The 27,154-nt window shown below is 54.8% G+C and overlaps 1 protein-coding gene across 4 annotated transcripts in view; it reads left to right on the forward strand.

Annotated features, from left to right (window-relative positions):
- Positions 1-26,361, forward strand: part of WDR25 (WD repeat domain 25) — a 166,803-nt gene extending 140,442 nt beyond the window's left edge. For all 4 annotated transcript variants that reach the window (XM_075531783.1, XM_075531780.1, XM_075531781.1 and 1 more), the window contains 3 exons: positions 22,827-22,997; positions 25,474-25,614; positions 25,960-26,361. In XM_075531783.1, coding sequence (XP_075387898.1) covers positions 22,827-22,997; positions 25,474-25,614; positions 25,960-26,181 — 534 coding nt within the window. In that variant the 3' untranslated portion in view covers positions 26,182-26,361. The remainder of the gene's footprint in view (positions 1-22,826; positions 22,998-25,473; positions 25,615-25,959) is intronic.
- The last annotated feature ends 793 nt before the right edge of the window (positions 26,362-27,154 follow it).

Consider the following 27,154-nt stretch of genomic DNA (forward strand, 5'->3'; position numbering starts at 1 on the left):
ATATAATTATAACGTATGGCTCCTCTACACCTCACCTTGCTACTAAGGCGAGCTCTGTGCTCCACTGACCACTTCTCTCTTTTCTTTATTTTCCTCCCCCTGTTTGTTTCTCAGACGAAGGAGGCCCGGCTGCATTGTTATGGACGAGGTGCAGGCTCACAGAGCAGATTGTCCATTCAGTCTAGCAGTTCATGGGCTTTCAGCTTCAGTTCATCCATCTGGGTCCCCTCACCGCGCCAGCCCCTCCTCCCCGGCCTCTCTGGTCCTGCTTCCAGTCCTCGCCTGGCCCCTGTCCTCAGGCAGAGGCTGCTCTTCTGCCCTCACAGGGCCGAGGACCCCAGCAGGGTGTGAGCTCCACCCCCGGCCGCAGGGTGCCTGAGGTTCCTACTCTTGGGGGTCCCGCAAGGCTCTCTCTGACAGCAAACCTGCTCTCTTTTATGACTTCAAGCTCTGTCCCTCGTTTTCCTCCGACTCAATCCGGGATCTCCTGATTGATCCTTTTCAGATTAGTTAGCAACTCTATGTAGGGTTTTCTCATGTTTAATTTAACATGTTTATTGAAGTGGGTTTTTTTAAACTCCAAAACTTATTTTAGTCTTACCATAACTGGTAGTATCCAAGAAATCAGGGGTTGGATGATGGCCTGGTGATTTTTGTCTCCGTATATTTAAAAATAGATACTGATTCAAGGTGCTTCGGGTAATGGTTGCATTGAGATGCCGCTCATGCACCACACAGCGTGCCCATTTAAAATGCATGGTTCAGGGGCTCTTAGTATATCGCCGCGACTGAATTCCAGAACATTTTAACCACCCTCAAAAGAAGCTCTGTTCCCTCTTGCTGTCACCCTCCCATTTCCCCATTCCCCCCCCCCGCCCCCCTGCTCGTTGGTGCTGTGCCCTGGAGCTGGTTCCGAGTCCTTGCATCCCTGAGCACAACAGAGCAACACACTGCCCAGTCCTGTGGCAGCCTCACCAGGGTTATGTTTGTTCCCCCTGCTGTGCTGGAGCCGCTGTGCCCACTGTGCCCACCCATCTCCTGGAGGGCCTTCTTCTTTCTGCGTGACCTTCTGCCCCAGCAAGCACGATGCTCTTTGCCAGGAGCTGGCCTCTCCTGGTAGCACGTCCGCAGCACATGAGGTAAAGTCTTGCCACCCTTGCTTCTAAGGAGCATCCTGGCCACCCCGGCTCTCTCACTCCCGTGGAGTCAATTCCAGCTCACAGCAGCCCTGTAGGACAGGGTCGAACTGCGCCAGTGGGTTTCTGACCCGGTGAATCTTTTTTGGTTTGCTTGTTTTTTAAACCATTTTATTGACACCGCATCCACAGGTCATATGGTTCAATAATTCAGTCGCATCGAGAAGCGTTGTACAATGGTCATCGCCATCAAGTCTAAACATCATGGTACTCATTGCCATCTTGATGTGGTAAATCTTTATGGGAGTAGAAAGCCTCATCTTTCTCTCTTGGACGGGCTAGTGGTTTCAAACCGCCAGACTTGAGCTTAGTAGCTCGACACGTAACGCACAGCACCACTGCTAATGCATGCCTGTAGAGATTTGCCCGTTCTAGTCGTTTCAACGGATTCACAATCCGTGGTCATTTGCATCTGTCAGGATCCATCGTGTCATGTTAATCTAACACTGGCATCAGCTAGATGATTCTTCACTTCTTTTTTAGGGCTGAGTAATATTCTACTGTATGGATAGACCATATTTTGTTTTATCTCTTTTTTTTCAGAGTCTTCGACCAATTGTTAATTGGGTTAGTTGTCTTTAAAAAAAATCATTTTGTTGGGGGCTCGTACAACTCTTATCACAATCCATCCATCCATTGTGTCAAGCACATTTGTACATTTGTTGCCATCATCATTTTCAAAACATTTTCTTTCTACTTGAACCCTTGGTATCAGCTCCTCATTTTCCCCTCCCTCCCCACCCTCCTCCCTCACAAATCCTTGATAGTTTATAAATTATTATTAGTTTAGTCGATGGACATTTGCATTATTGGCATTGGCTTTCTACGCCCCCCAGACAGTCAGAGTCTTGGAAAAGCCACAGGGGCAGTTCCTCCCTGTCCCGCGGGTCACTGGAGACAGCGTGACTTGATAGCAGCAAGTGAGTGATTTCCGACGCTGCATCCGACATGCGTGTACAGGTTTATGCGACGTTTGTCTACCTCGCGGTGGGATCGCGGAGTCAGAAGGGACCTCTGTGCTGGGCATTTTGAGGGGCTGCCAGCCTGTTCCCCAAAGTGTGGATTCGCTGTCCTCGTTGTCTTCCTGGCTTATTTTCCCAATGACACAGAAAGGCGGGTGAAGACTTCAACGATCATTGTGGACTTCTGTTTCCCCTTCCGTCCCGTTAGTGTTTGCTTCCCCCACGCGGAAGGTGTAACCACGGTGCCCTTGGACACCTGCCCTCAGGGTAGATCTGTGAAAGAGGAGGAGAGGAGCAGAGACACTGCTGTTCAGTCCCTGTTCTTGGGGTCCTCTACCCCCCCAGCTGTCACTGACCTGCGGCACCCCCAGGTAGCGGTCCACAGGCCCTCTGGCACCCATGGGTGAGAGACTGAGGTCAGCTCTCCCCAGCATGGCCCCTGATCTTAGAGCATGCGTTTCTCTTGGTCTTGAATTTCCCCATTGCTGAGGGCCTTCCACCTGTCCTGTAGGTCCCTGTTCGGGCCATCCTTTCCCCAGGCAGTCTGGATCTGCGCTGCCCCCTGTCCGAGGAGCGGGACTCGGCCTGTCCCCCTGCAGCCATGAGTCCCTTGGGGGCCGGGGCACCATGGTCCATCTGGTGGCTCATTGAGGGCATCTGGAATGACTAATTTCGCCCCCCACCCTGAGGCAAAGACACCCTGGCACAGCCTGACTTTAGGGAAGTTCAGTCCGTGGCAGGCCACCAAGTGGTGAGGGGTCTGCCTCTTCTGGGCAGCCCTCCTGGTGGGCGCAGCCTCTTCTCAGCGCTTGTTAGCGGCTCTGGCCCGAGCGCTGGGCGGGGCGACAGGCGTGATGAGATGGGCTGGTGAGGCCACCTGTAATTAGGCCGTGTTGAGCTGGCACTCGCCACTCACACCACACGCAGAGAGGAGATGAGGGGGGCTATCTCCTGAACACCCCTCTACAGCTACAGATCTCTCGGCTTTTAATTCGAGCCATTGGTTTAATTTTTTAGGGGCTCGGAAAGCCTGGGGCCCCGACTCGCCCCCTCACTTGCTTGTGAAATCTCCTGGTGTACAGGGCCCATGGGAGCTGCTTCAGACACCATTTGCCCTGCTGCTGGTGCCACGTCCTAGCCACCCCCTGTGGCTTCCTCGATGGGCCGCCACACCAGGTTGTGCAGCCCAGGGCGGGAGTGGGGCTAAAGTTCAGCCCACACCCCATAGCTGCCGCTATGTGGCTCCATGGCAGGGTGCCCCTCTCTTTCTAACGTGAACCAGCATGGCCACGTCCCCTTCTCATACACTGGGCTCTCGCCTGCTGATCCCACTGGGTTCTGGTCCCGTCCCCGAGGTTTCTACACGTTCCCCCCCCCAACGTCGGTGCCTGCTCTGCCCCCCGCAATGAGCGCCCTCTTTTGGAAAAGCAAATCTGATCTTGTCCCCCAGCTTCCCACACAGCCGCCCTGCCTCCCTTATCAGGTGGACAGGCAGGACACCTGCTGCTGCCCACTGCGGGCAGGCAGGGAGGAGGAGGTGACTGAGCCTGGGCATTCTGGGCTCCACAGTTTGGGGGTTTTGACGGTCATGCCTCCCACAGTCTTACTGTTATGAAGCAAATAATAGTGACATTTTTTTCCTTCCCTCAGAAGGAGGAGGAAGGGGAGTTTGCCAGGGAGCAGCCAGAGGCCTTGGCGGGCAGGGCAGGCTGTCCTGGAGCGTGTCTGTGCCTACCCTGTGCCTGCGAGGAGGACCGGGCTGTATGGGCCTGCCCAGCACTCCTGGGAAGGCTGTGGGGGCACACTCTGTGGACCTGGTGTACAAAAAGCACACAGGGGGCTGTAGAAGTCAGCTAGAAACCCGAGGGTGCAGGGGCCAGCTTGGGGCGGGCCGGGTGGGGGGTTTTCCCCAGTCCTTCTGCATCCTATGAGAATAATATGCGTGCACATGCGTGGTGAGGTGTCCGGGGAGGGAGACATGTGGAGAGGGCAACAGCCTATTGCGCTCTGGCTCAGCGACAGACAGCTGGGACCCTCCTCCAGAGTTCTTACGCACGTGTGCCTGGATTTACATTTTTATACAATTTCCCCCAACGCAATATTAGATCATTAGCATTTTCCACCTTGTTAAAAAGTTTTGGATGGAGTAATTTTAAAATAATTACTCAATATACCATAATGCGTTTACCCACATTTACAATATTGATGAGGCGGGGGGCTTATCCTGTCACCAAGGCTGTGTGATTACATTAAGGTGCTCGCGCCCCCGGAGCATGAGCAGCTTGGAGCGTCTAGACACTGCTGCCGCTTCCTTTCCGGGAGGACTCGATGACCACTGAGCCTGGATGAGGGGCTGGTGTGCTTGCTCGCAGGGCAGCTCAAAACACAATAAAGGCAACCCTCCCTGACTCACAGTGACCCCACAGGACAGGGTAGAGCTGCCTGTGTGGGCTTCAAGGCTGCAACCCTTTATGGGAGCAGAAAGCCTCATCTTTCTCCCTAGAAGCAGCTGGTGGTTTCGAATTGCCGACCTTGTGGTGCGCAGCTAACAGGCTTAAGGCTTCCCTCCATTTAAGGGGAGGAGCCGATGCAGAGATGGGTTGGGGGCTCGCTAGGAGTAGGCAGGGAGGAAATGGGACTGGGGCCAGAGCAAACAATCGGGGGAACCCCCCCCCCACTCCTGGGCTTGAGGCTAGGGCTGGCGCCAAGGTATGAGGTTCGAGTACTCAGGCTGGCCTTCAGGCACCTTTCGTCACCCACCGCCTCAGGGTGGGTGCATCACTGAGTGCCTGCTTGGTACAGATCTCCGTCTGGGGCCAGGCAGGCTAGAGCAGTTGGTGGGTGACAGCGGGGTCCCTGTTGGAGGGTCTGTGTGACTTCTGGGCATGCTGGCAGTGGGCCAGGGACTGCGCTCTGATGACACCCGCGGAGACTTCTCACCGTGGAGCGGAAGCAGAGGAGCTTGGAGCTAGTGGGCGCCCTGTCAGTAACAGGGGGCTGACCACCATGGAGCATGGGCCTGGCAGGCCTGGCTCTGAGTCCGGAGCTCTAGCTAGTCCAGCTGGGCCTGCCGAGTGGAGCTCTCTGTGAAAAGCATATCCGGGACCCCACCTGGGCGGCAGGGCGGCAGGGTCCTCTGCTCCTCCCCAGCCCTCCAGGTCTCAGTTCGCTTTCTGGGAGTGGGTGGACATTGCCTGTGCCTGTGGGGTGTGGACAGAGGAGGGGTCCTCCATGCTACCTTCCAGAGGTGAGTGAGCCTTACCTGCTTCTCCTTCCCCCTACCCCTGCAGGCTGCATCAGAATCCTGGCTCAGGGCACCAGCTCTTTCTCCTTGGCCTTCTTCTCAGGGGCCTGTCCCAAGGTTAGCCATGGGGAGGGGCAGGGAGAAGGAGGCAGCTGGGCATGGGGACATGCCTGTGGCCAGTCCACCTGGAAGTCATTCTCTGCTCTCTCTTTCTGAAGGTGTGCATCTATGTAATGCGCTTGGGAAGGGCCTGGCATTCAGGGGCCCCCGTCGGGGGTCTGGGAGCCTAGCGTATTCTGCAGCCATCGGCTCTGGAGTCTAGAGGAGGCTGGAGTCCCTGCCGGAATGGCGTTACCCGCCTCCCCCACCCCCTGAGGGTGCAGGACACCCCAGTACCCGTCGGTCTTCGGGTTGCTGTATTGTTAGGGCCTAGCCGTCTTGGTACCATGGTCGAGAGAGGAAAACCAGTTTTTCACTTGAGAGGCTCGGCTCCGAAGCTACACGTGTAATTGTCCCCACCTGCCTCTGCCCAGTGCTCAGGGCCATAATTGACAGCGGGGCCATGCGTCCCAGGGGGTGTCTGGGGACACACTGGTGTGGGGACGCCAGCTTTCTGAGCCTCCGTTGCATCACCTGCAGAGTGGGCGATCATGAGGCTTCCATGGGGGCACGTGCAAAGCACCTCCCCAACCCACCCCCACCCCCCCGTGGTTGGCACATTATCAGCGCTGCGTAAGCGCCACTCGCCATCTCCGGAGCCAAGTCCGGGTGCATCCTCCCTCCCCTCCCACCGGCAGACAGCACACCTGCACAAAATGTCAAGTGTCTGGGCTTCCAGCAGCGCCGCCGCCGGCCCAGTCATCTCAGGAGACTGGAGTTCTGACGTGCGTTCTTCCAGGCCTTGATGAATTGTTAACACTGAGGAATGAATAAGTTATTGTCCAGTCAGTGTGGCCGCTCAGGGTGTGTGTTTGTTTGTGTGTGTGTGTGTGTGCGTGGGGGGGGGCGTCTGACAGGCCTCAGGGGAGCCAGTGTCCCCAGGAGCTCTCTGAGACCTAATTTGTTGAGGTAGTCAGTTAATAGTCTCCAGTCTGAGAGGGAGGGCTGATCAGGGTCCATGGGTAGACTCCCTAGGGGCTCCCGGAGAGGGGTCCCATTTGGCTACATCTCTTCATCTGCCTTTGCCTTGGGACTTGTCCCTCTCAATCTCTGGCTTACTCTCATCTGTTAGGTGGGACTCCAAGGCTGTCCTTGGGGGACCTACTCTGATTTTCACCGACCCAGCGACCCACCTGCGGTACTCCCACCGGCATCCCCAGGGAAGGGCAAGGGGAGCCCCCTCACTGTGCTGACTCCTCCTCCTGCCAGTCTTGGGCAGGGCCTGCCCTCCTCCTCTCTAAGCCCCCACCCTCTCACTGCCATCGAGTGGATGCCAACTCAAAGTGACCCTGGAGGACAGGGTAGAACTGCCCCTGTGAGTTCCTGAGACTGTAACTGTTTATGGGAGAAGAAAGCCCCATCTTCCTCCCACCAAGCGGCTGGTGGTTTCAAACTGCTGACCTTGCAGTTAGCAGCCCAACATATAGCCACTGTGCCACCAGGTCTCCCACCTTAGGTACCCTGTTCTCGACTCTTCTGGCCGTATGGCCTGGCCCAACGAACTTCCACTCTCCAGGCCTCAGTTTCTCCACTCCCAGACCTGCAGCTGTCCGTATGGAGCAGAGATGCCCTCTGGTCAGCCCAGTGAGGCCTTTGTGCTACAAGCAGTCTGCTTGCTCTCCCAGGGTCAGGGGGACCGGTGGCCCTCTGACGACTCAGGATACTCCCGCTTGCCCACTGCCACCATGCCCTGGGATGGTTCGATTCAGCGCTCGCGGTCAGCTGGCCCTGCTCATACGAGCTTGGTTCCTGCAGGGAGAGGAAGCGGAGTGTGAAGAAGAAGAAATGAGAATATTAGGGGTGGCATCTGACCGCCTTTAACTTCACAGTGGGAATTAACATCACTGGTCAGCTCCGGATGCTCAAGGCGAATCCCTGTGAGGTCAGACCTGCACCCACCTTTATTACCAGTCCTGACACCAGTCCCCACCGCCACCTCCCACCCCCACCCCGTGAATGCTCTACAGCTTGGCTGGGCTCCACAAGTCATTGCAATGGCCACACCGAACTTCAGACCCTGCTCACGATGATGAGGTTTATTTAGGACATCGACAGGAGACAATTCCAGTGAGAAATGCTCAAGAGAAGTTGTTCAGGCAGGGTGTGTGTGTGTGTGTGTGTATGTGTGTGTGTGTGTGTGTGTGTGTGTATACACCTCTCTTTGGTCCTCAGCCACTTGGTCTGCTGCTTAATGTAACAAAACTCCTTTAAGGCTACCAATCAATGCCCAAAGGGTATGCTACTCCACTACAAGCCTCAGCCACTTAGTCGCTTAGTCACTCAGTTCCATTTCCATGGATCTGCAGATCCAGCTCCCCCAACTGAGTGCCCGAGGCACCCCACTCCGCAAGCCAGCCTCCTGCCCCAAAGCAACTCTGTGGGCTGGGCAGACCACATGCTCGGGTTCCTGGTCCTGCTGCTGCCCCTTCTCTGGTGTCACAGCTGTGTCCTGGATCAAGGAGGTTCAGTGTGCAGGGATCTCGGGCCCCATTTCTGGCTCTTCACTGTTGCTGCCGGTGAGAGCTCGTTTCCTGTGTCTGAGATGGCCCATTTCATACCTGATGGCCACGACAGTGAACCCTGTTAGCAGTCACTCACACCTGAATCATCGTCCAGTCAGCACCTATCCAGAAAATGGAGGTGGTTTGGTGGGAGTAACAAGGGCTATGGCTAGTAGAGCCATATTAACCAATGTACTACCTGGCGAGGAGGCTCCCCCCGCCCCCCTTCTCCTCTAGCAGCAGCTACCAAAACAGTCGAGACGAAGCAGGTCTTCAGGAGACTTAAGTTCAGGGTGATGGGAACCCGCAGCCTGGTGGGGTAGTGGTTACACACTGAACTGCCAATGGCAAGGTCTGCATCTGGAAGCCACCAGCCGCTCCACAGGGCAAGATGGGGCTTTCTCCTCCCGAAAAGAGACACGGTCCTGGAAACCCACAGGAGCAGTTCTGTTGTGTCCTACAGGTCACCATGAGTTGGAATTTACTCAATGGCAGGGGGTTTTGTTGATTGGCGGGAGCTAAGGTGGAGGGCGATGAAAGGCTTGACAAGGAGGGAGCCAGTGGTCCTGCTTGGTAGGTGCAGGGGGCTTGTTCAGCAGGGTCTCAAAGAATGCATAGGAGTCTTCTAGGTGGCAAGTTGAGGTAGTACATTATAAGCAACGGGAATGGCAAAGAGGCAGGCAAGAACCACACACATGAGGGTCCAGTGAGGGGCTTATGTCGATGGAGGAGGATGTGTGTATGTGGGGGGGGGGGGAGGTTGTGCGTGTAGGAAACAAGATGAGCCTGGCTTTCAGAACTGCACAAGAAGGGCCTTACGGGCCAGTTTTAGGTTGTGGCCCAGTGTTGAACACGCTCGGGTGGCTTTAAGTCCCAGGAGCCCTGCCTGAAGCGCACAGACGCCCAGCGAGTCCCTTCCCTGGTCCTTTTAGGGCATCTGGGGGGGCCGATCCGGCTCGTCAGTTACACTTAAGTGTTAAAGGTAAGGGTGTCTGCCAGGCCCACGGTCATGAAAGCACGCCATCTTTAAGCCTCATTAAGGCGTGTTAAATGCTAATGAACTTAGCGAGGGGTGTCTTGGGGCCTCTGTTTCCTTGGCAACATATGCGAGCAGGTGCTTTTTAATGAGCGCCCCTATTTTAAAAGGGAGCCGGGAGGGCCGCTTTGATAGGCTGCGTGCTGGACGCTGGTGGGCGAGTGATGAACAACGCCGGCGGAGGCCGGTGGAGATGCTTTGTGCACTCAGAAACGTCGGCTCGCTGGGTGGTTTCTATAGAAACCACCTCCCCCCCCAGGCGGGAGACAGAGCTCCAGAGGCTCACCTAAGAAACAGCCTCTCCAGCCTCAGGGCCAGTGCGTGCCCGACTCAGGACCAGGGCTTCAGATGTCCGCTCTCCTATCAGGCCACCCTCCCTTTGGCCCTAGATGCCCCCCCCCCCCTGCTCCTAGCAACAAGAAGAATCAATACCAGGGGCTCTTTCCTCCCTTCAGGGAACTTGGAAGAAACTTTTTATTATTGAAAAATGTAAATATATACACTTAAGTCGAACTACTCTTTTAACGCCGCCAGCGCGATTCCGAATGGCTGGCCAAGCAAGTTCAATGCATAAACCCCCAAGAACCAAACTTGCTGCCATCCGCCCGATTCTGACTCCTCTCGACCCGGCAGGAAGGAGAACTGACCCGGTGGTTCACCGAGGTGGTGAATCTTTAAGGTAGCAGAAAGCCTCATCTTTCTGCCGAAGAGCAGCTGGTGGGTTTGAACTGCTGACGTGGTGGGTGGCAGCCCAGCTCGTAAGTCAGGAGCAGGTAGAGCTCCTTGGTTTTGTGCAGAACCTCTCCGTTTCCCCAAAGCCGCCTCCTCTCCTGCCCTCCTCCTCACTGCCCTCGGGTCACTTCGGCCTCACCGTGACCCGGTAGGCAGGGTAGAACTGCCCCTGTGGGTTTCCCAGACTGCGGCTCTTTGTTGTGGCTGGGTGCCATTGAGACGGCCACGACCCATCCTGACCCGATGCACAGCAGGATGGGACACTGCACGGCCTCGCGGCATCCCCACAGTGGTTCCTACGCCTGAGCCCATGGGCGCCGCCACATGTCAGCTCATCTTGTGGAGGACCTTCCTCGCTTACGCCGCCCCTCCGCTCCCACCAAGCATGGTGTCCTCCTGTGACGCTTCTCCCTCGGCGAGGCTGTGGTTCTGGACCACTGACCTTGCAGTTGGCTATGCCACCAGGGCTTCTGGAAAGATAAAGACTTTTTAAAAAAGGAATTGTAATGTGATAACTTCTAACAATTTAACAATAATTCCTTAATAATGCCCAAGAGCTGAGTCATGTTAAAATATGCTTGGTTGTCCACCGATGAAACATACAACTTTCTTCTAGTTCTTTAATGCTTCCTCCCTAACCCCCATCATGACCCCAATTCTACCTTACAAATCCAGCCAGACTGGAGCATGTACACTGGTACAGATAAGAGCTGGAAACACAGGGAATCCAGGACAGATAAACCCCTCAGGACGTATATTGAGAGTAGCCATACCAGGAGGGGAAGGGGAAGGTAGGGGGATAAAGGGGAAACCGATCACAATGACCTACATATAAATCCCCTCCCAAGGGAATGGACACAGAAAAGTAGGTGAAGGGAGACATCGGTCAGTATAAGACATGAAAAAATAATAATAATTTATAAATTATTAAGGGTTCATGAGGGAGGATGGGGGAGAGCGAAAAATGAGGAGCTGATACCAAGGGCTCAAGTAGAAAGAAAATGTTTTGAAGATGATGATAGCAACAAATGTACAAAATGTGCTTGGCACAGTGGATGGATGCATGGATCGTGGTAAGAGTTGTGAGCCCCCGATAAAATGATTTAAAAAAATCAAATATCTATTTATCCTTGGTTGCCTTGTGCAGTTTTAAATAGTTGTCTTGGTTGAGTTGTGATGGTCCAGTTGAGGGGATTGACATGGATGAGCCAAAACAAAATGTGTGTGGACCGTCAAACGGATGATTGACTGTGTACACCTTCCTGCAATAAAGCCTCCTGGAAAACGCCGTCCGAGTACTGCCACCCGGAGAACAGTCTTTTCCTAACAAGAGGGAAGGCGCGCAGGATTGCTGTGGGTGGAGTGGCTTTCTTATGTTCATTGTTTGCTGTTGTCAGGGGCCATCGGTCCGTCCCGACTCAGAGACCCCACCCGTGTACGACAGAACACAGCATTGCCCTGTCCTGTGCCACCTCACACTTGTGCTGACCTTTGCGCCCATCAGTGCCACCACTGTGTCAGTCTATCTTGTTGAAGGTCATCCTCTCTCGCTGCCCCTCGACTTAACCAGTCGGAGCCATGGTGGCATAGTCGTTACGTGTTACGCTGCGCACCACAAGGTCAGAAATTCGAAACCACCAGCCGCTCTGCGGGAGAACGATGGGGCATAAGAAGTCAGTCTCAGAAACCCAGAGGGGCGCTTGTAGCCCGTCCTGCGGGGCCGCTATGACATTGACCCAGTGGCAGAGGGTTTGGTTTGGGTTGGTTCTACTTTAACAAGCATGATGTCCTTCTCCAGGGACTGGTCTCTCCTGGCAATATGTCCAAAGGACATACAGCCAAGCCTTGCCCTCCTGGCCCCCCAGGAGCAGGCTCTATTTCTGGTTATATTCCTTCCAGGACGCAGCTGCTTGTTCTTTGGCAGTCCATGGTACTTTTTCGGTATTCCTCACCAGCACCATCGTTCGAAAGCATCGGTTCTTCTTTGGTCTTCCTTTCTCAGTGTCCAACTTTCACAAGCCTATGCGGTGAGATGGAAAATGCCGTGGCTCGGCCCGGCGCCCCTTAGTCTGTTCAAAGTGACATGCCTGCTTTGCACCACTTTAAAGAGGACCTTGTGCAGCAATGCGGCATCCGATGTCCTGACTGCTGCTTCCGTGAGCTTTGCTTGTGGATCCAGACAAGATAAAATCCTTGACAGCTTCAACCTTTTCTCCACTTCCATGATGTTTGTTGCCTGTTGGTCCGGTGGTGAGGATGCTGGTCTTCTTTACACTGAGCCGCCATCCACACTGCAGGCTGTGAGCCTCGCTCTTCATCAGCAAGCACCGCAAGTCCTCCTCACTCTCCGCGCGCTGAGTTGTGTCATCTGCACACGGCAGGTTGTTAAAAGCCTTCCTCCAGCTCTGATGACTCCTTCTTCTTTACAGAGTCCCGCTTCTCCGCTGATTCACCCAGCACACAGGCTGACCACTATGTGGGAGGGTCCAACCTGGAGGGACACCTTACCTGATTTTAGACCACGAAGTATCTCCTTGTTCCATTCATACACGTACCTCTTGATGCACAGATGAGTTCTGCAGGAGCACAATGCAGTGTTCTGGAATTCCCATTCTTCTCAAGGTTATCCATACTTTGTGATGGCCCACACAGTCCAATGCCTTGGCCTAGTCAATAAAACACAGGTCAGCATCTTTCTGGTATTCTCTGCTCTCGGTGAAGAACCATCAGGGATGATATCCTGAGTTGCACATCCTCTTCCGCATTGGCCTGGATCTCTATTGAACTGCTGCAACCATTGGTGGATGAGCTTCAGCAAGTTTTCACTTGCCGGTGCTATCAGGGATGTTGTTGTATAGGTTGAGCGTTCTGTTGACTAGAAATGTAGGTCTCTTACAGTCAGCTGGCCATGACGCATGGCCTTCTCCAAATCTCCAATAGGCTACCATGGTTGATACTTTCCCCACATCACCCATGTCTTTAATAACTCTTCTCGCTTATTTTTCCATCATTTACTAAAAGTGTTAAACTCTGAAACAGCAACGGTGGATTTCCCACTTTTTCCCTACAAGCATGACAATTTTCACGTCCTGTGTTTTGGAGCTCTAGTTTAGGAACTTACCTATTGATGCTTCTTGATGAGTTGACCCTCTGGCTGTTATGAAATATTTTTCTTTGTCTCTCGAGATACTCTTTGACGTGGATCCTTTTTTAATTTAAAATGTGGACTATAATATTTATTATGTTAATGGTTAGGATAGCAACACATTCTTTAAAAACATTTTATTGTTAGTTGGGTGAAGGTTTAACTTCAGATCAGTGTCCCATAAAAGACTTCATGCAGATGTTGTCGTACCTCATTGATCGCTGTCTCCTTGTCCCCTCCTCCCTATGTTTTTCCTTTCCATTCTTCCTCTCCTCCAAAGTCCTCTGGACTCTGTCATTGCGGAAAGCTTCCCTTTTGATGGCAAATGGTGGGTTATCCGAGTGTGCATGCCTCCCGGCGCCCCTGCCCTTCTTGTACACCTATTCTTGGGCTGAAAACGGAACCACAGGAGAGAGTTTATTTCTAGACCGAAGGGTGGCGAGGGGTCATGGTGTTGGGCCTCAGACCAGTCTCCATCCAACCAGAAGATCTGGTCTTTTTCAGTTGTTTTTATTTGAATGATTTTAGGTGCTGTTCCACATTCTCTGCACTCCATCCAGGACCTCCTGGCGGAACAAGGGAGTCCTGGGTGGATTACAGTCAGTCCAGGTGGGGTCGTATCCCCCCACCACATGTGTCCAATCTATGTGCTGACCACACAGAAAGAGAGCCCCTGCAGGCCATCGGGGGAGCCCTGGTGGTGCTGTGGGGTCAGCGCTGGGCGACTCACCATAGGTCAGCGTTCAAACCCAACAGCCGCTCCGAGTGAAAAGACGAGGCTGGCTGCTCCCAGAAAGATTTACAGCCTCGGAAACCTCAGCAGGGCCGCTAGAGCCCCGTGGACTTGATGGCTGTGAGCTTTGTGTTTTGTTTTTTTGTAGGTCCTGTAATGTGGGAACAAAAATATTTCTACTTTCTTCTTGAATACCTCCAGGAAGAGCTCATGTACCTTCTCTTGTCTTTTTAATTAAAAAAAGAAAAGGAAGCTCCATTTTAATTTTGCATCTCTGTAAACTGCCATTTCCAGCACAAAGTCACATGCATTCCAAAAGAATGCATTTTTGCAAGTGTTTTTAAGGAACCTGTTTGGGGGCTATAGGCGTGTTTTCTGTTGGCAAGTGCTTCTTGTTCCTTTTATGGTGGCTCGAAAGAGCCCTGGTGGTGCCGTGGGTTAAGCGTGTGGGCTGCTGACTGGGAAGCGGTGGCTTGAGTGTGGGAGGAAGAGGGGCCGTCGCGTCTAAGGAGTCACAGCCTCAGCAGCCCCGTGGAGCAGCTCTCCTCTGTCCTCTGGGGTCCCTGGGTGAGAAGGGACCGAGAGCTGGGTGGGTCACTGGTCAATCGATGCGTTTGGTTCGTTTACTGTTTGTGAAATGATTAGTGTGATTGGATCTTAGTGCTTGTCTGCGTATTACCTTTGCTTTCTTTCTCTGTTTACTTTCCTCTTCCCTCCCCTCCCCTTTCCACCCAAGTCGCTTAGGAGATTATTTGAATATGTTCTAGTCTTCCATTTTCATTTAGCTACTGACTTTCTGGCTCTACGTCTTTGCATCCTTTTTTAGTGCTTACATCAGAATGAAAGTTCCTAACTTTCCAGTCTCCTTAGAGAGAAGGTGCCTCTTGATGGATGAACTACAACATGCAAAATGCAGCCACTGGGGTCAAGCGTAGCAGCATGGGTTCACTTGCCACCCCCTCCGCATCCTCGCTGGTATGCGCTCCCTGCTCTCCTGTCCGTCCGGACACACACCGATCTTCTAGGACAGGGTAGAACGGCCCCTGCGGGTTTCAGAGACTGGAAACTCTTCACGGGAGTAGAAAGCCAGCCTCATCATGCTCCCCCGGGATGGCTGGTGCTGTCGAATTTCTGACCTCTCCGTTAGCAGCCCAACGCAGAACCACTATGCCACCAGCGCTCCTGCTCTCTGGGACAGTGATAGGTATTCATTGCATTCACATGCGCAGGACAGATTCCACAGGAGAAGGTTGTCCTGGTTGCTTCCACTAGGCGTATGTATTTTAAGGAATTTAAGAAAACATTGAGCGTGACTCAGGTGAAGGTCCACAGACCAGACCATCAGTTTTACATTCAACTGTTCATACACAGTTTGCTTCCCCTCACTTGTCGCAATCCCTGCTGCCTAGTCACATCCCTCTTCCTCCCAGTGTAGGAACTAAAAATGCTGCCTTCCTGGTATGTACTCCTGCTGACTGCTCCTCCGTAGGCAAGCTCTTTTGCAGACTCTGAACTCTGTGAGAGTTCTCGGAAAGGTTTTTGCTGTAGCATACTAAGTTACTAACTTGGAGCTCTGGTGGTGGAGTGAGCTATGAATTGGGCCAGCCACTGTGCAGGAGAACCATGAGGCTTTCTACTCCTGTGAAGAGTTACCGTCTCAGAAACCCCCGGGGCAGTTCTGGCCTGCCCTGAGGCTCCCCGTGAGTCTGAATTCACTTGATGGCTGTGGGCGGCTACACTAGCTCTTCTCTGGGGAGCATGCTCAGGTTTGAGTTCAGGGCTTTGGGTGGAATGAATCCCATGGAGCCGGCTCCACACATTCACAGCCCAGGAACCACTGAGAGATACGCTCCAAAGTGACACCTAGAATCTTGATGTCCTTCTCGCAGGTAATTTTCCTCTGGGTTTCTCCCTCACCTCCCGGTGGGCTGCTCCCAGAACCAGGGAGACTTAGTTCTCTGAAGACCACACAATTCTATGAAGAAGAATGAAGCATCAGGGTTAGAGGAAGGCTTATTGACCACCTGTGGTTGCTGACAGTGAGGAGGACTTGAAGCCCTTGCTGATGAAGACTGAGGATCACAGCCGCCAGTCTGGATCACGACTCAATGTAAAGAAGACTCAAATCCTCACAACCGGACCCATCGGGAGCATCATGTTACATGGAGAAAGGCTGACGTTGTCAAGGATCCACAGTCAGAACTCATGGAAGCAGCAGTCAAGAGATCAAATAGCGCATCTCATCGGGTAAACAGACCACACGAGACATCCGTACAGTGTTGCAGAGCAAGGCCGTCACTTTGAGCAGACTAGTCCGGCATGTCTAACCCAGGCCATGGCATTTCCAACGGCCTCACATGCATGTTGGGCATGCATCGGACTCAGACGTTGAATTGGGAAGACCGACGCAGAACCGATGCCTGTACAGGACGGTGCTGGTGAAGAATACTGGGCCGCCAAGACGACCAACAGGTTTATCTCGGAAGAAGTCCCGTCCGAATGCTCCTTAGAGGCAAGGATGGCCAGCCTTGGCCTCCTCTCCTTTGGGACCAGACCCTGGAAAAGGCCACCATGCCTGGTAATGTCACGGCCCGTGAAAAAGAGGAAGGCCACTTCAGAGATGAAAAGGTGGCTCCCACAATGGGCTCGGACCTACCCACGGTGAGGCCTGCACGAGACCAGGCGGCATTTCACCCTGTTGTGTGTGGGCTGGCTGCGAGTCGGAAGCCCCCCGGCGGCCCCTCACAGCAACCCCCCCCTGGATTAAACTCCTCCCCCCACCCGCTCCCTGGGGTCAGAAGCACCATAGCTTTCCTCATGTCTGGCCACCCTCGCCGGCGCTGGACAGAGCAGCGGTGGCACCTTGCCTGTGTACTTCGCCGCCAAACAGAAGGCTAGCAGTCCCAACACACCAGCTGCTCCACAGAAGAAAAGAGGGACACTCGGCTCCCGTCAAGACGTCACCTTGGAAACCGTGCAGAACAGTTTTTCTCTGTCCTGTAGTGTTGCTATGGATCTAAGTCTGTCCTGTAGTGTTGCTATGGACGAAAGTGTGTTTAGTTTGGTAAAATCACCCGCAGCAGCGAACACAACACTCACCAGCACAGCAGTGAAGTAGAACTGCAGACAATCTGCTTCTATACATAGAAAACCCCCCAACACTCGACAAGAACACTGTTGAAACTAACTGAAAAAGTTCACCACAAGGCAGGATGTGAGATCAACAGACAGACATTAATAGGATTTCTTTACACTAATAGAGCTCCGAAAAGGAAAACAAGAAAGCAATGCCATTGACAATGGCCACCCAAGAGATAAAATATGAAGGAATAAACTGAACCAGAGAGACCAAAGACTTATACAAAGAACATTACAAAACATTATTGCAAGACCAAAGCAGATCTACAAACATGGAAGACTACAGACTGTGCTGACGGACAGGGAGACTTCACGCCAATACCACTCAAAGCAATCTCTAAATGCAATGCAACCTCGATCCAGAGCCCAGCACGGTTCTTCAAGAGATGGAAAAAGCTAACCACCAACTTTATATGGAAAGGAAAGAGACCCGGGATAAGCAAACGACTACTGAGGAAGAAGAACCCAGAAGGACACCCATCTCCTCCCACTACACAGCCGTCACAGTCCAATCTGCCTGATCCTGGCTCCACAAAAGACAGACCAATGGGACAGAACTGAGATCCACGCCCCCCCCACCCCCCCGCCCGACAACTGATGTTTTACAAAAGGCAGAGACACATCCAACAGGGCAGAGGGAGTCTCTGTAACAAAAGGGAATCTGCATTCGCAGAAGGATGAAACAGGCCCCTACTTCGTTCCAGATGCAGGCTCTAGGTGGATTAACGACCGAAACATAGACCCTAGAACTATTAAGACAATCAATGAAAAAAGTGACAAACTTAAGGGCCTTAGGTATCACATAAACAGACTGCCAAGTACCACGAAATATACAGGCACACGTACACTCAGCGAGCTCCTAGAAGCTAGCCTCCATGTGAAGTGCTGGGTCGTTGGGCTGCTAATGACACAATCAGCAACTGGAAACCACCAGCTGCTCCTCAGGAGGAAGTCCGGGCTTTCTACTCCTGGGAAGAGTTACACTCTTGGAAACTCACGGGGGCAAGTCAACTCAGTCCTATAGCCGGTCCCTATGAGTTGGCATCAGTTGATAGCAGTGATTTTTATTTGCATCAAAATATTGCCTTGAAAAGAGTAAATAGAGAACCCAGCCTCCGGGGAATTATGGGCAAAGACACACCAGACAACATTCTAATTTCTAAAATGTATAGAAACCTCCAGCTCCCCAACAAGAAAAAAAGATGACAAATCTAATAACAAAATGGAGCCAAGGACATGAGTGGTTTACCAAAGAAGATATTCAGGCAGCGAAGAAGGAGGAGGAAGAGGAGGAGGAGGAGGAAGAAGATGAAGAAGAAGAAATGCTCCATGATCATTAGCCATCTGAGAGATGCAAACACACACACACACACACACACACACACACCGGAAAGTAACAGATAATGACAAAGGTGCCAACACTGCTGGCAGGGCTGTGGAACAGGACAGCTACTGTGGAAAGTGGCCCGTAGCTTCCCTGAAAAACTTGGGAAGTACCATTCGGCCCAACAAGCTTTGCTGGGTGTGTGCCTGTAGAAGCAAGAGCCCCGCATGTACGCCCATGCTCGCTGCAGCTCTGTCCACAGCAGCAGCACAGGGACACAGCTCAGTGCCCATCCTGGAAGGTCGGCCTTGGTCCACACGCAGTGGGACGCTGCGTCACTGAAGCACAGCGACTGGACGATGGCGCCCCACAGGCCTGGGGTCCTGGAGAACACCGTGCTGTGTGAAATGAGCCAAGTACACAGGACCAATATCGTATGAGATGGCGGTCAGAAAGGAAAAATCAAGACGATTTGCAGACCCAAAGAAACACAGTCTGACAGTTTCCAGGGGATGCTGGGGCCGGGGTGAAGGGGAGAGGAAGGGAGACCTAAGTCTAGGAGGCAGTCAGGCGGTCACCAGGGTGAAGGGGAAGACAGTATTCCACTAGATGGAGAGAGAAATCAAGGCAGGGGTGGGGGTGGGGCACGGCAGGGAGAGCCACTGGAAAGTTTGATAAGTAGTTTACGTTGCTGAATGCAGAATCGATGACCTGAAATGTAACCCTCCCCACCTAATTGACAATAGAATAGTTTAACATTAAAACATAAAGGGAAAACCAACGTTTGCTAATCCAGCAATTTCTGTATGCATAATTAAATCGATTACACTTTTAGTGCACAGTGCTGCCCCATCAGTATTGCTAACCTTCTGAAATTACTTCGCCGCATAGACTCGGTGCCTCTTAATTCTTGCATTGCCTTTTCAGTGGTGATCTGGGATGATAGCATGCCTCGTTAGGGAGCCCAATCTACTTAGAGTTAATACTGAATTACCCAGGTGACAGATTGAAACTTCACTGCAGTTGACTTCCATGAGCTCACGTGGTCCGTACTGTTGATGCTGGCACCTCGAATGTTGAAGACCCATCCACACGCTGCGATACTCAAGCGCTACATGCATCTCTTTACAAAAACTCGAACTATTATAGATGCAGTGTTTTTCCCTTTCAGTCCTCGTCTCAGCTTGCGTTTTGTCCCTTCAGATCTGAGTTCTAATCTCGTGTCCTTTCTGAAGAACTTGCTCTAGCGTTGCTGGGAGTGACTTTGCTGGTTTGCGTTTACGGATCTTGGCTGCACAGTGGCATTACACAGGGGTGCTAGGCACCTGTTTTTCCCAGCAGGTGGGTTAACAGAATACCAAGAAGAGCTAACGTTTTCAGTGTCGATAAAGTTGAATTTGTCTAGTCTCCTGTTCTTGGTTCAGCTTTTGGCGTCCTCCCGCCTCCCGTAAGTTGTGTCGTTTCCCCACATTCTTTTCTTTCCCGACCCCTGAAACACAGGCTCCCAACCACTCCCCTTTTCAGAAAAAAAGCAAAAAAACAAACAAACCCCAACTCAGCATCTCCCACCCCCACCCAGTGAAAACCGCTGTACTATCGCCCAGTCCTGCAGAAAGTGCACCTGTGCTTGCCGCCCACTGGGATCAGCCCAGTGCTACCCGGGGCGGCATCACCCGTTTGGGAAACGCTGCTCTCTAGGCCATCTCATTGTCTATTCACACACACGTACGCACGATCGACCAGAAACGTGGTTTGAATGTGCACATAGATGCACGTAGATACACACACAGATACACACATACGACAAACCAACAACTTAAGTACACACACACACATGCGAGTGCATGTATTGGTACCATCTCCTTTCTGTGTCTTTCAACAGTGGCACACTACCCACCATTTCCCCGCCCCTCCCTCGTTTCAGCGCACAATAAATAAAAAAGTATTGCCATAAAACAAAATAAAAAAGCCCTTATTAAAGAAAAACATCAAAAACGGGAAGCGAGTCTTTGTCCACAGGGCCTCCCCGCTCCGTGCCCACTTCTGAAGCATGCTTCAATGAGCCCCGCTCCAAGAGGCTCGCGGGGCGCGCTTTCAAATAGTCTTGGGTTTGGAGAACAAAAAACCAGCTCGAGGGCACGGTCCGGCTGTGGGTGGTGGTGCTGGTGGGGGGTGGTTTTCCCGTCAACCTCATAGGAAGCCCTCACCACCTTCCAAGAATGGACGGCTTGGTGTCGTGCCGGGGGCGGGGGGGGGGGGGGGAAGACTCCTCATGGCAACTCGCGGCCTTTCCCTCATGAATACACTTTCCAGTCGCCCGAAAACATCTCCATAAACAAGCCCCCATGATCATCCTGCATCCTTCGAGAAAATCTGTCAAGACTCTCCTTTGGACCCCCCCGCCCCCGCTAAATAGCACCATCTCCCTCTGAGCAGCCCCGTCTGCCTCCCATCGAGCCAGACCAGCAGCGCACTCCACCCCTGCCCCCTGCCCAGCACGGTCCTGCGGAAGTCGGCTGGAAGACTAGCGCGTGGTGGAGAGGGCTCACAGCAGCCACCCACCGACCGCAGGACCGAACCCATGCCTGCGTGGCCACGCGTCGGGGGCCATCCTGAAGGTCAGCGGTTCAAAACCACCAGGCCCGCCTGGGGGGACACAGGGGGTTTCTATGCCCACAAACAGTTCCGGTCTCGGAACCTCACAGAGGCAGTTCTGCCTTGTCCTACAGGGTCGCTGTGAGCTGGCATCGACTCGGCAGCCGTGAGTTGAACTCTTGGGCACTACTTCTGGGCTTAGCCTCATGGACCCGGAGCGCACGCCCAGCGGATGGAGATTCCGCATCCTCCCCCAGCCCCCTTTTTGGTAACGGTTGGGTAGTCACCGAGGGTGGATGAACCAAAGCCTATCTCTGCAGTCCGTTACTGACACACCAGTGGTCGGTTCCCAGCTTTATCTTTAGAAGCGGTGTAGCTTTCAGCACAGGCAGTGGCGACTTGCTGGGCGGCCGTCCATAGTCACTCGGGAAAGACTAGGCTTTCTACTACTGTCAAGCGTGACCGTCTCGGAAAGCCACGGGCGCTTCCACCCTGCCCCTCGGAGTCGCCAGGAGTTGCCATCGACTTAATGGCAGTGAAGCTACCTTCTGTAGCTTCTTGAGTTTTACTTTATTTCTTGAGTTGGGCTTGCTGGGTGTGCCTCTCGCTGGGTAAATGGGCGTGCTGTTTTGCAAGATGTTCTTCAAACCCTTCTCAGTGAGGAGGCACAGGCCGCCCCTGGGGCGCGTGTTAGCCCCCCCTCGGCATTTGGACTGCACTCCCCCTGACCTGTGTCGGAGAGGACCTGGGGAGAAGTGGGGTGGTGTTTGGGCCGGGTGTGGTCTTGGTGCTGGGAGTCCAGATGGTGGATTTGGAGAAGTTACGCCAGACTGTGATGGTCATTTCCCCTCCCACCCCCCCTATGCCCGCCCCCTCGCCCCTAGGCCCGCTTCCTGTCCCCGTTACCGCCTTGGGGGTGAGGGGCAGGCTGTGTGAACTCTGGTGCCCAGCACAGATGGCGAGGGCAGGTGTGGTCGGTCTTCCCTTTCCCACTCCCTTCCTTGTCCCTAGCACCTGCCCCCGTGTGGAGGAAGGACAACCCTGCTCAGCCCACCCTTGCCCATGGCCTGTGTGCTGTGGCCCACCTGTGGCCCAGGAAGATGGAGCAGGCCCCGGACCTGCAGGGTGTGGACCCAGGGAAGCAGCCGGGGGCCGGAATTTCAGCCATGCCCCATGGGCCACACCCCGCACCCACCCCCTGCCCTGGCCCCTAGCCTCAGTCTCCCTCACCCGGAGAATGGGTCTGAGAACATCCCCTCGAACGGAGTCTCGAGGCTCTGCCCGAGGTTCGCAGCGCCTCTGACAGAGGGTGCCAGGCCCGCTTCGCCCAGAACCAGAGAGGCTGTGAACTCCAGGCATGCATTTGTTTTTCTCTCCATTTGCCAAGACTCCGGCCCTTTCCCAGCGGCCGGCCCAGGAAGTGGGCACCTGTTTGTGATGCCACCACATGGTGGCGCCCCAGCCACTGGTAAACTGACCGGCAGTGGCCGGCCCCTCCTGCTCTGGCCTGTTGTTTTCACAATGCGCACCCATGCTTGTCCAGGCCCTGAAGCCCCACTCCCAGATCAGTGACTACGGAACAGGCGTGGAATGCCATAAAACGCCCCAGAGAAGGGCTGCCCGCTCAGTCCTTGACACCGTTAGTTTACAAGGCGGTGGAGCGTGGGTGGCGAGGCTGCGCACTGGAAAAGGGGTCTCCAAGCTGGAGCCCGCCTCCGGGCACTCTGGTCCTCCTGTCTCCAAGGACCCATGCTCCCTCCGTGACCGCAGACTGGGGCCCTGGACTTCTGGGTGTCATGTGCTGGCCCCTCTGGGCAGGGCGTGGGTCTCCCTAAGTGCCATCCTCCCTGGGACTTCAGGAGTCACCTGTAACCTGAGCTCATCGCACCGCAGGGGGGCAGGGCAGGGCCCGAGGCGGGGGGTGGGGGTGGGGGTGGGAGGGGTGATCAGGCAGGGCTGGGGCTTGAGGGTGCGTGTCTAGGACAGGCCCCCAAGAGGTTAGGTGTCTGTGGGGGCAGGGCTGGGCGCCAGGCTGCCCTCAGGCCTGGGCCGCTCTTGCAGGTGGTGAGACGCTTCACGGCAACGGTGCAGCAGACCCTGGACATCCTCTTCCTCAGGGACGGCACCGAGTTTCTGAGCAGCACCGACGCGTCCAGCCGGGACTCGGCTGACCGCACCATCATCGCCTGGGACTTCCGCACATCGGCCAAGATCTCCAACCAGATTTTCCACGTGAGCAGCTCCCTTTGGGGGTTCTGGGCCATCCCATTCTTGTGGGGAGGGCTCTGCTCTAGCAGGGGTGGGACTGTGGGCAGGTGGGGGCAAGGGGAGGGCAGGATCCTGTGAACTCAATCTTGGCCCTTCTCTCAGGCGAGTGCACTGGAAGACAGGTAAGCACAGGGTACCTTGTGCTTACTTACTGGTCTGTAGGGAGCAGTTTCACAAAGATGGGGTTCAAAAACACATGGGGATATTCACTACTGAGTAGTAAATAAGCACAAGTCAACCATGCTTACCTGGCCTATTGGGTAATGCCACACTGCCTTCATCACCACCCTCGCCTACCTGGCAACCAGTCAGCTTGGGCACCAGCTCCCGGCTCTGGAAGGTGCTGTGAAGTACGAGGCTGGCGAAGGGCGCCGAGTCAGAGCACCTCCATCCCAGACCCAGCTCACAGTTGCCACTGGGGCCCAGGCCCAGGCCCAGGCCCAGGCCCAGGCTCAAGGCCCAGCCCCTTGATGCCTCTTTTCCTCTTTGGCAAATTCAGGGCGATCATGTGAACGACCTCAAAGGTAGTTGGGGGAATTAATGAGAGACAATGTTTATAAAGCACTTAGCACCGTGCCAGGCTCCAAGAGTGTTCAGTTAGTGACACCTCCCCACCAGCACCTTCCTTATTGTCACCGCCACTGATACAGCAACCACTCCCACTATCACCACCACCACCATCCTTATTGTCACTACTACTGCTCCAACTGCTACCACCATCACATCACCGCCACCACCACCAACATCACCACTACTACCAACATCACCACCACCACCACCAGTACTAACATCAACACTACCACCATCACCACCACCACCACCACCACTACTAACATCAACACCACCACCATCACCACCACCACCACCACCACCACCACTACCACCACCACCACGACTACTACCATCATCACCACCATCACCACCATCACCACCATCACCACTACTACCAACATCACCACCACCACCACCACTACTACCAACATCACCACCACCACCACCATCACCACCACCATCACCACCACCCATATCATTTCCACCAGCTCTCCCTTTACTTCCACTACCACCACCAGCACTATCCCTCACCAGTCCATATCACAACTGTCACCACCACCATTATTGTCACCACCATCAACACCCGTTTCCCACCGTGGCTTTAAGTGAAAAGAGTCGATCAGGTTTAGACATGGACCGGCCTCTTGCCTCCCTGCTGTTCATTCACTGCAAGGGGCCCTGAGAAAACACCCCGTGAGGCCTCCCCTCAGGTCCTCGTGCTGCCCACCGTGAAGACAGGCCAGGAGGAGACAGGTCGGGGCCGGAAGGGCCAGGCCACGGAGGCAGCTGATCATAATGGCCCCCTGTCTCTGCCGGGCACCGGTGTCTCTACTTTGCTCTCGGAGCTGGGTCTGTGTCCAGCGTGTGGCGCCGCGGCAACACAAGGACCCCACGGGTGAGGACAGGCTTGTCGCGCACGAGTCTGTATGGCTGTGCCCAGCCAGGAGGCCACCACCCTGCCTCCTCCCGTGTGCCTGACCGCGATGACAAGTCACCGCAAACTTGGTGGCCCGAAGCAACACAAGTTTATCCTCTGAGAGCTCTGGAGGTCAGAGTGCACATCTGGTGCAGTGGGCCGATGCCAGGCTGTTGGCAGAGTTCACCCACATTCTCGAGACTCCAGGGGAGCTGCGATGGGACCGGCATTCCTTGGCTCCTGGCTGCGTAACCTTACTCTTCAGCCCGGTCTCCAACCCTGCCCTCCCCTCTGCGTGCCCACCTGGCTCTCGTAGAGTACATGCATACAGGAGCCCTGGGGGCGTTGAGGCTGTGTGTGCACTGGGCTGCCCACCACAGGGCTAGCACCTCAGAGCAACCAGTTGCCCTCCGGGGAGAGATAAAGGGTCACAGCCATGGGATCCCAGCTCTGCCCTGGCCTCCAGGGTGCTGTGCGTGGAACCTATCCCGTGGCAGAGTCTGTTGCTTGGACATGCATGTGACTGCCTCTCTCGCCCACTGATAAGCCAGCAGCCTCTCCCCATGCCGAGGTCCTTACCTTATGACCCCTCAAAGTCCCTTCATTTCTGCCACACCAGGTCGCGTTCACAGAGCCCAGGGTCAGGGCTTGGGTATCTGCTGGCGCCCCAGTCCAGCGCCCAGAGCCAAGAAGGGCAGGCGGGGTGCATGCTGCAAAGGGCAAAGGGCAGGCTCTGCCTGGGCCCCCGGCAGCCACCTCCCTACTCATGCCGGACTCTCGCCCAGCAGCCCCTGGGGACCTCTTCCCTCCACTGTGGCCACATCATGAATGCGGAGTGTCTGTGTGTGTGCTCATTTGTTTCAACAGCCACAGGAAAGGCTCCCGGAGTAAAGCTGGGCCGAGGACGGGGCAGGGGTCTGTCGGTGGCAGAGGTTTGAGTCCTGATCCTGTTTGTGGCTTCCTCCCCCTCAGGAGAGGTACACCTGCCCCAGCCTCGCCTTGCACCCGCGGGAGCCAGTGTTTCTGGCCCAGACCAATGGCAACTACCTGGCCCTCTTCTCTGCCGTGTGGCCTTACCGCATGAGCAGGCGGCGGCGCTACGAGGGACACAAGGTATGCCTGTCCCGGACCCCCGTCCTCTGACAACCCCTAAAGGGCTTCTGGGTGGGCAGCTCTGGTTTCTGTCCCTGGTGGCCCTATGGCCTGGGCATGCCTGCCCGCATGGACAGAGCAGAGGTTGGGAGGGAGGCGAGGAAGGGGCATCTGCCCCATTCAGAGTTCAGCCAGGTATGTGTGTGAAGCCTAGCTCCTGGGTGGCCCCTCTCCCTCTTAGAGTCTCAGCTTGTCCCCCAGGAGAATATGGGCACATCCCAGCCAGCTCACAGGTCTGCGTGGGGCAGCCGTGTGTTGCTGGGTGCCGCCTGCTCACTGCCCACCCCCTATGTCCCCACCCCGCAGGTGGAAGGCTACTCGGTGGGCTGTGAGTGCTCCCCAGATGGGGACCTGCTGGTGACAGGCAGTGCCGACGGCCAGATCCTTCTGTACAACTTCCGCACAGCCAGCCGGGCATGCGCGCGGCAGGGACACGCACAGGCCTGCGTTGGCGTCACCTTCCACCCGGTGCTGCCCTGCGCCCTGGCCACCTGCTCCTGGGAGGGCACCGTGAAAGTCTGGCACTGAGCTCCCATGGCAGATGCTTGGGACACTGCCTGCCCAGCCCCCTCCGATGCCAGACCTACCTCCAGGACTCTCCAGGCCTCAGTTTCCCCATCTGTACAGTGGGGACCTAAGTCCGCTTGTCTCAGGGTGTGGGGCCTAGTCACTTAGAGCACGTCAATAAATGCAGCCTGTGTCACTGGACTTTGTCTGAGCTCCTGCCTGTGGGGGCCCTGCTTCTGTCCCCTCCCAGCCCATGGGGCAATGGGGGGATGCTGGGGCCAGGAGATGGGACGGCCTCTGGGCTGGGGCTCTGGGAACCCCGGGAGAACCCCTGCTGTCTCTGAGCCTCACGGTCCACGGCTGTGAGTGCTGCGAGCATCTTCCAGGGAGGCTCTGTCTAGAAGTTTCTCCAGGCGCAGGGCCTGGGCCTGGACGAGAAGGAGCGCGGGGCTCACTCGGGCCTGGTCACCGCCTAGCCCAGCCCCTGTGGCCCCCCTGCTGGCTGAGGGCTGGCGATCAGGAGCATTGATTGAGGCGCGTGGTGGCTAGGCCTCAGGTTGCTAACCACTGAGGCCACCAGTTCAAAGCCACCAGCACGGCGAAGGAAAAGAGAGGCTTTCTACTGCTGTGAAAAGTTATCTTCTTGGAAGTCCATGGGGGTGGGGCGCTACCCTGTCCGATAGGGTCTCTCTGAGTTTGAATCAACTCAGTGGCAGTGAGTTTAATTCTTTCTTTGAGGGTTGGGGGAGAGAAGGAGGGGTGGAGGGAAATAACACCACAATACGAGGTTTATTTTCACCCCGTCCTGCGCCTCTCCCTGCTCTGGTCACTGTGGATCGGAGCCGACAGTGACTTTGGCTGGCAGAGGGTCGGCACTGCACCAGCAGTGAGTCAGGTGGGTTGTCTGCTGCCCTGGGGGTCGTGCTCTTAGTCACCCCCTCCCGCCTTCCCACTAGCCCGGGTCTGAGAGGCCAGGTGCTCTCTCACCAGAGTG

This window comes from Tenrec ecaudatus, chromosome 14 (genome assembly GCF_050624435.1).
Source record: "Tenrec ecaudatus isolate mTenEca1 chromosome 14, mTenEca1.hap1, whole genome shotgun sequence".
NCBI lineage: Eukaryota > Metazoa > Chordata > Mammalia > Afrosoricida > Tenrecidae > Tenrec > Tenrec ecaudatus.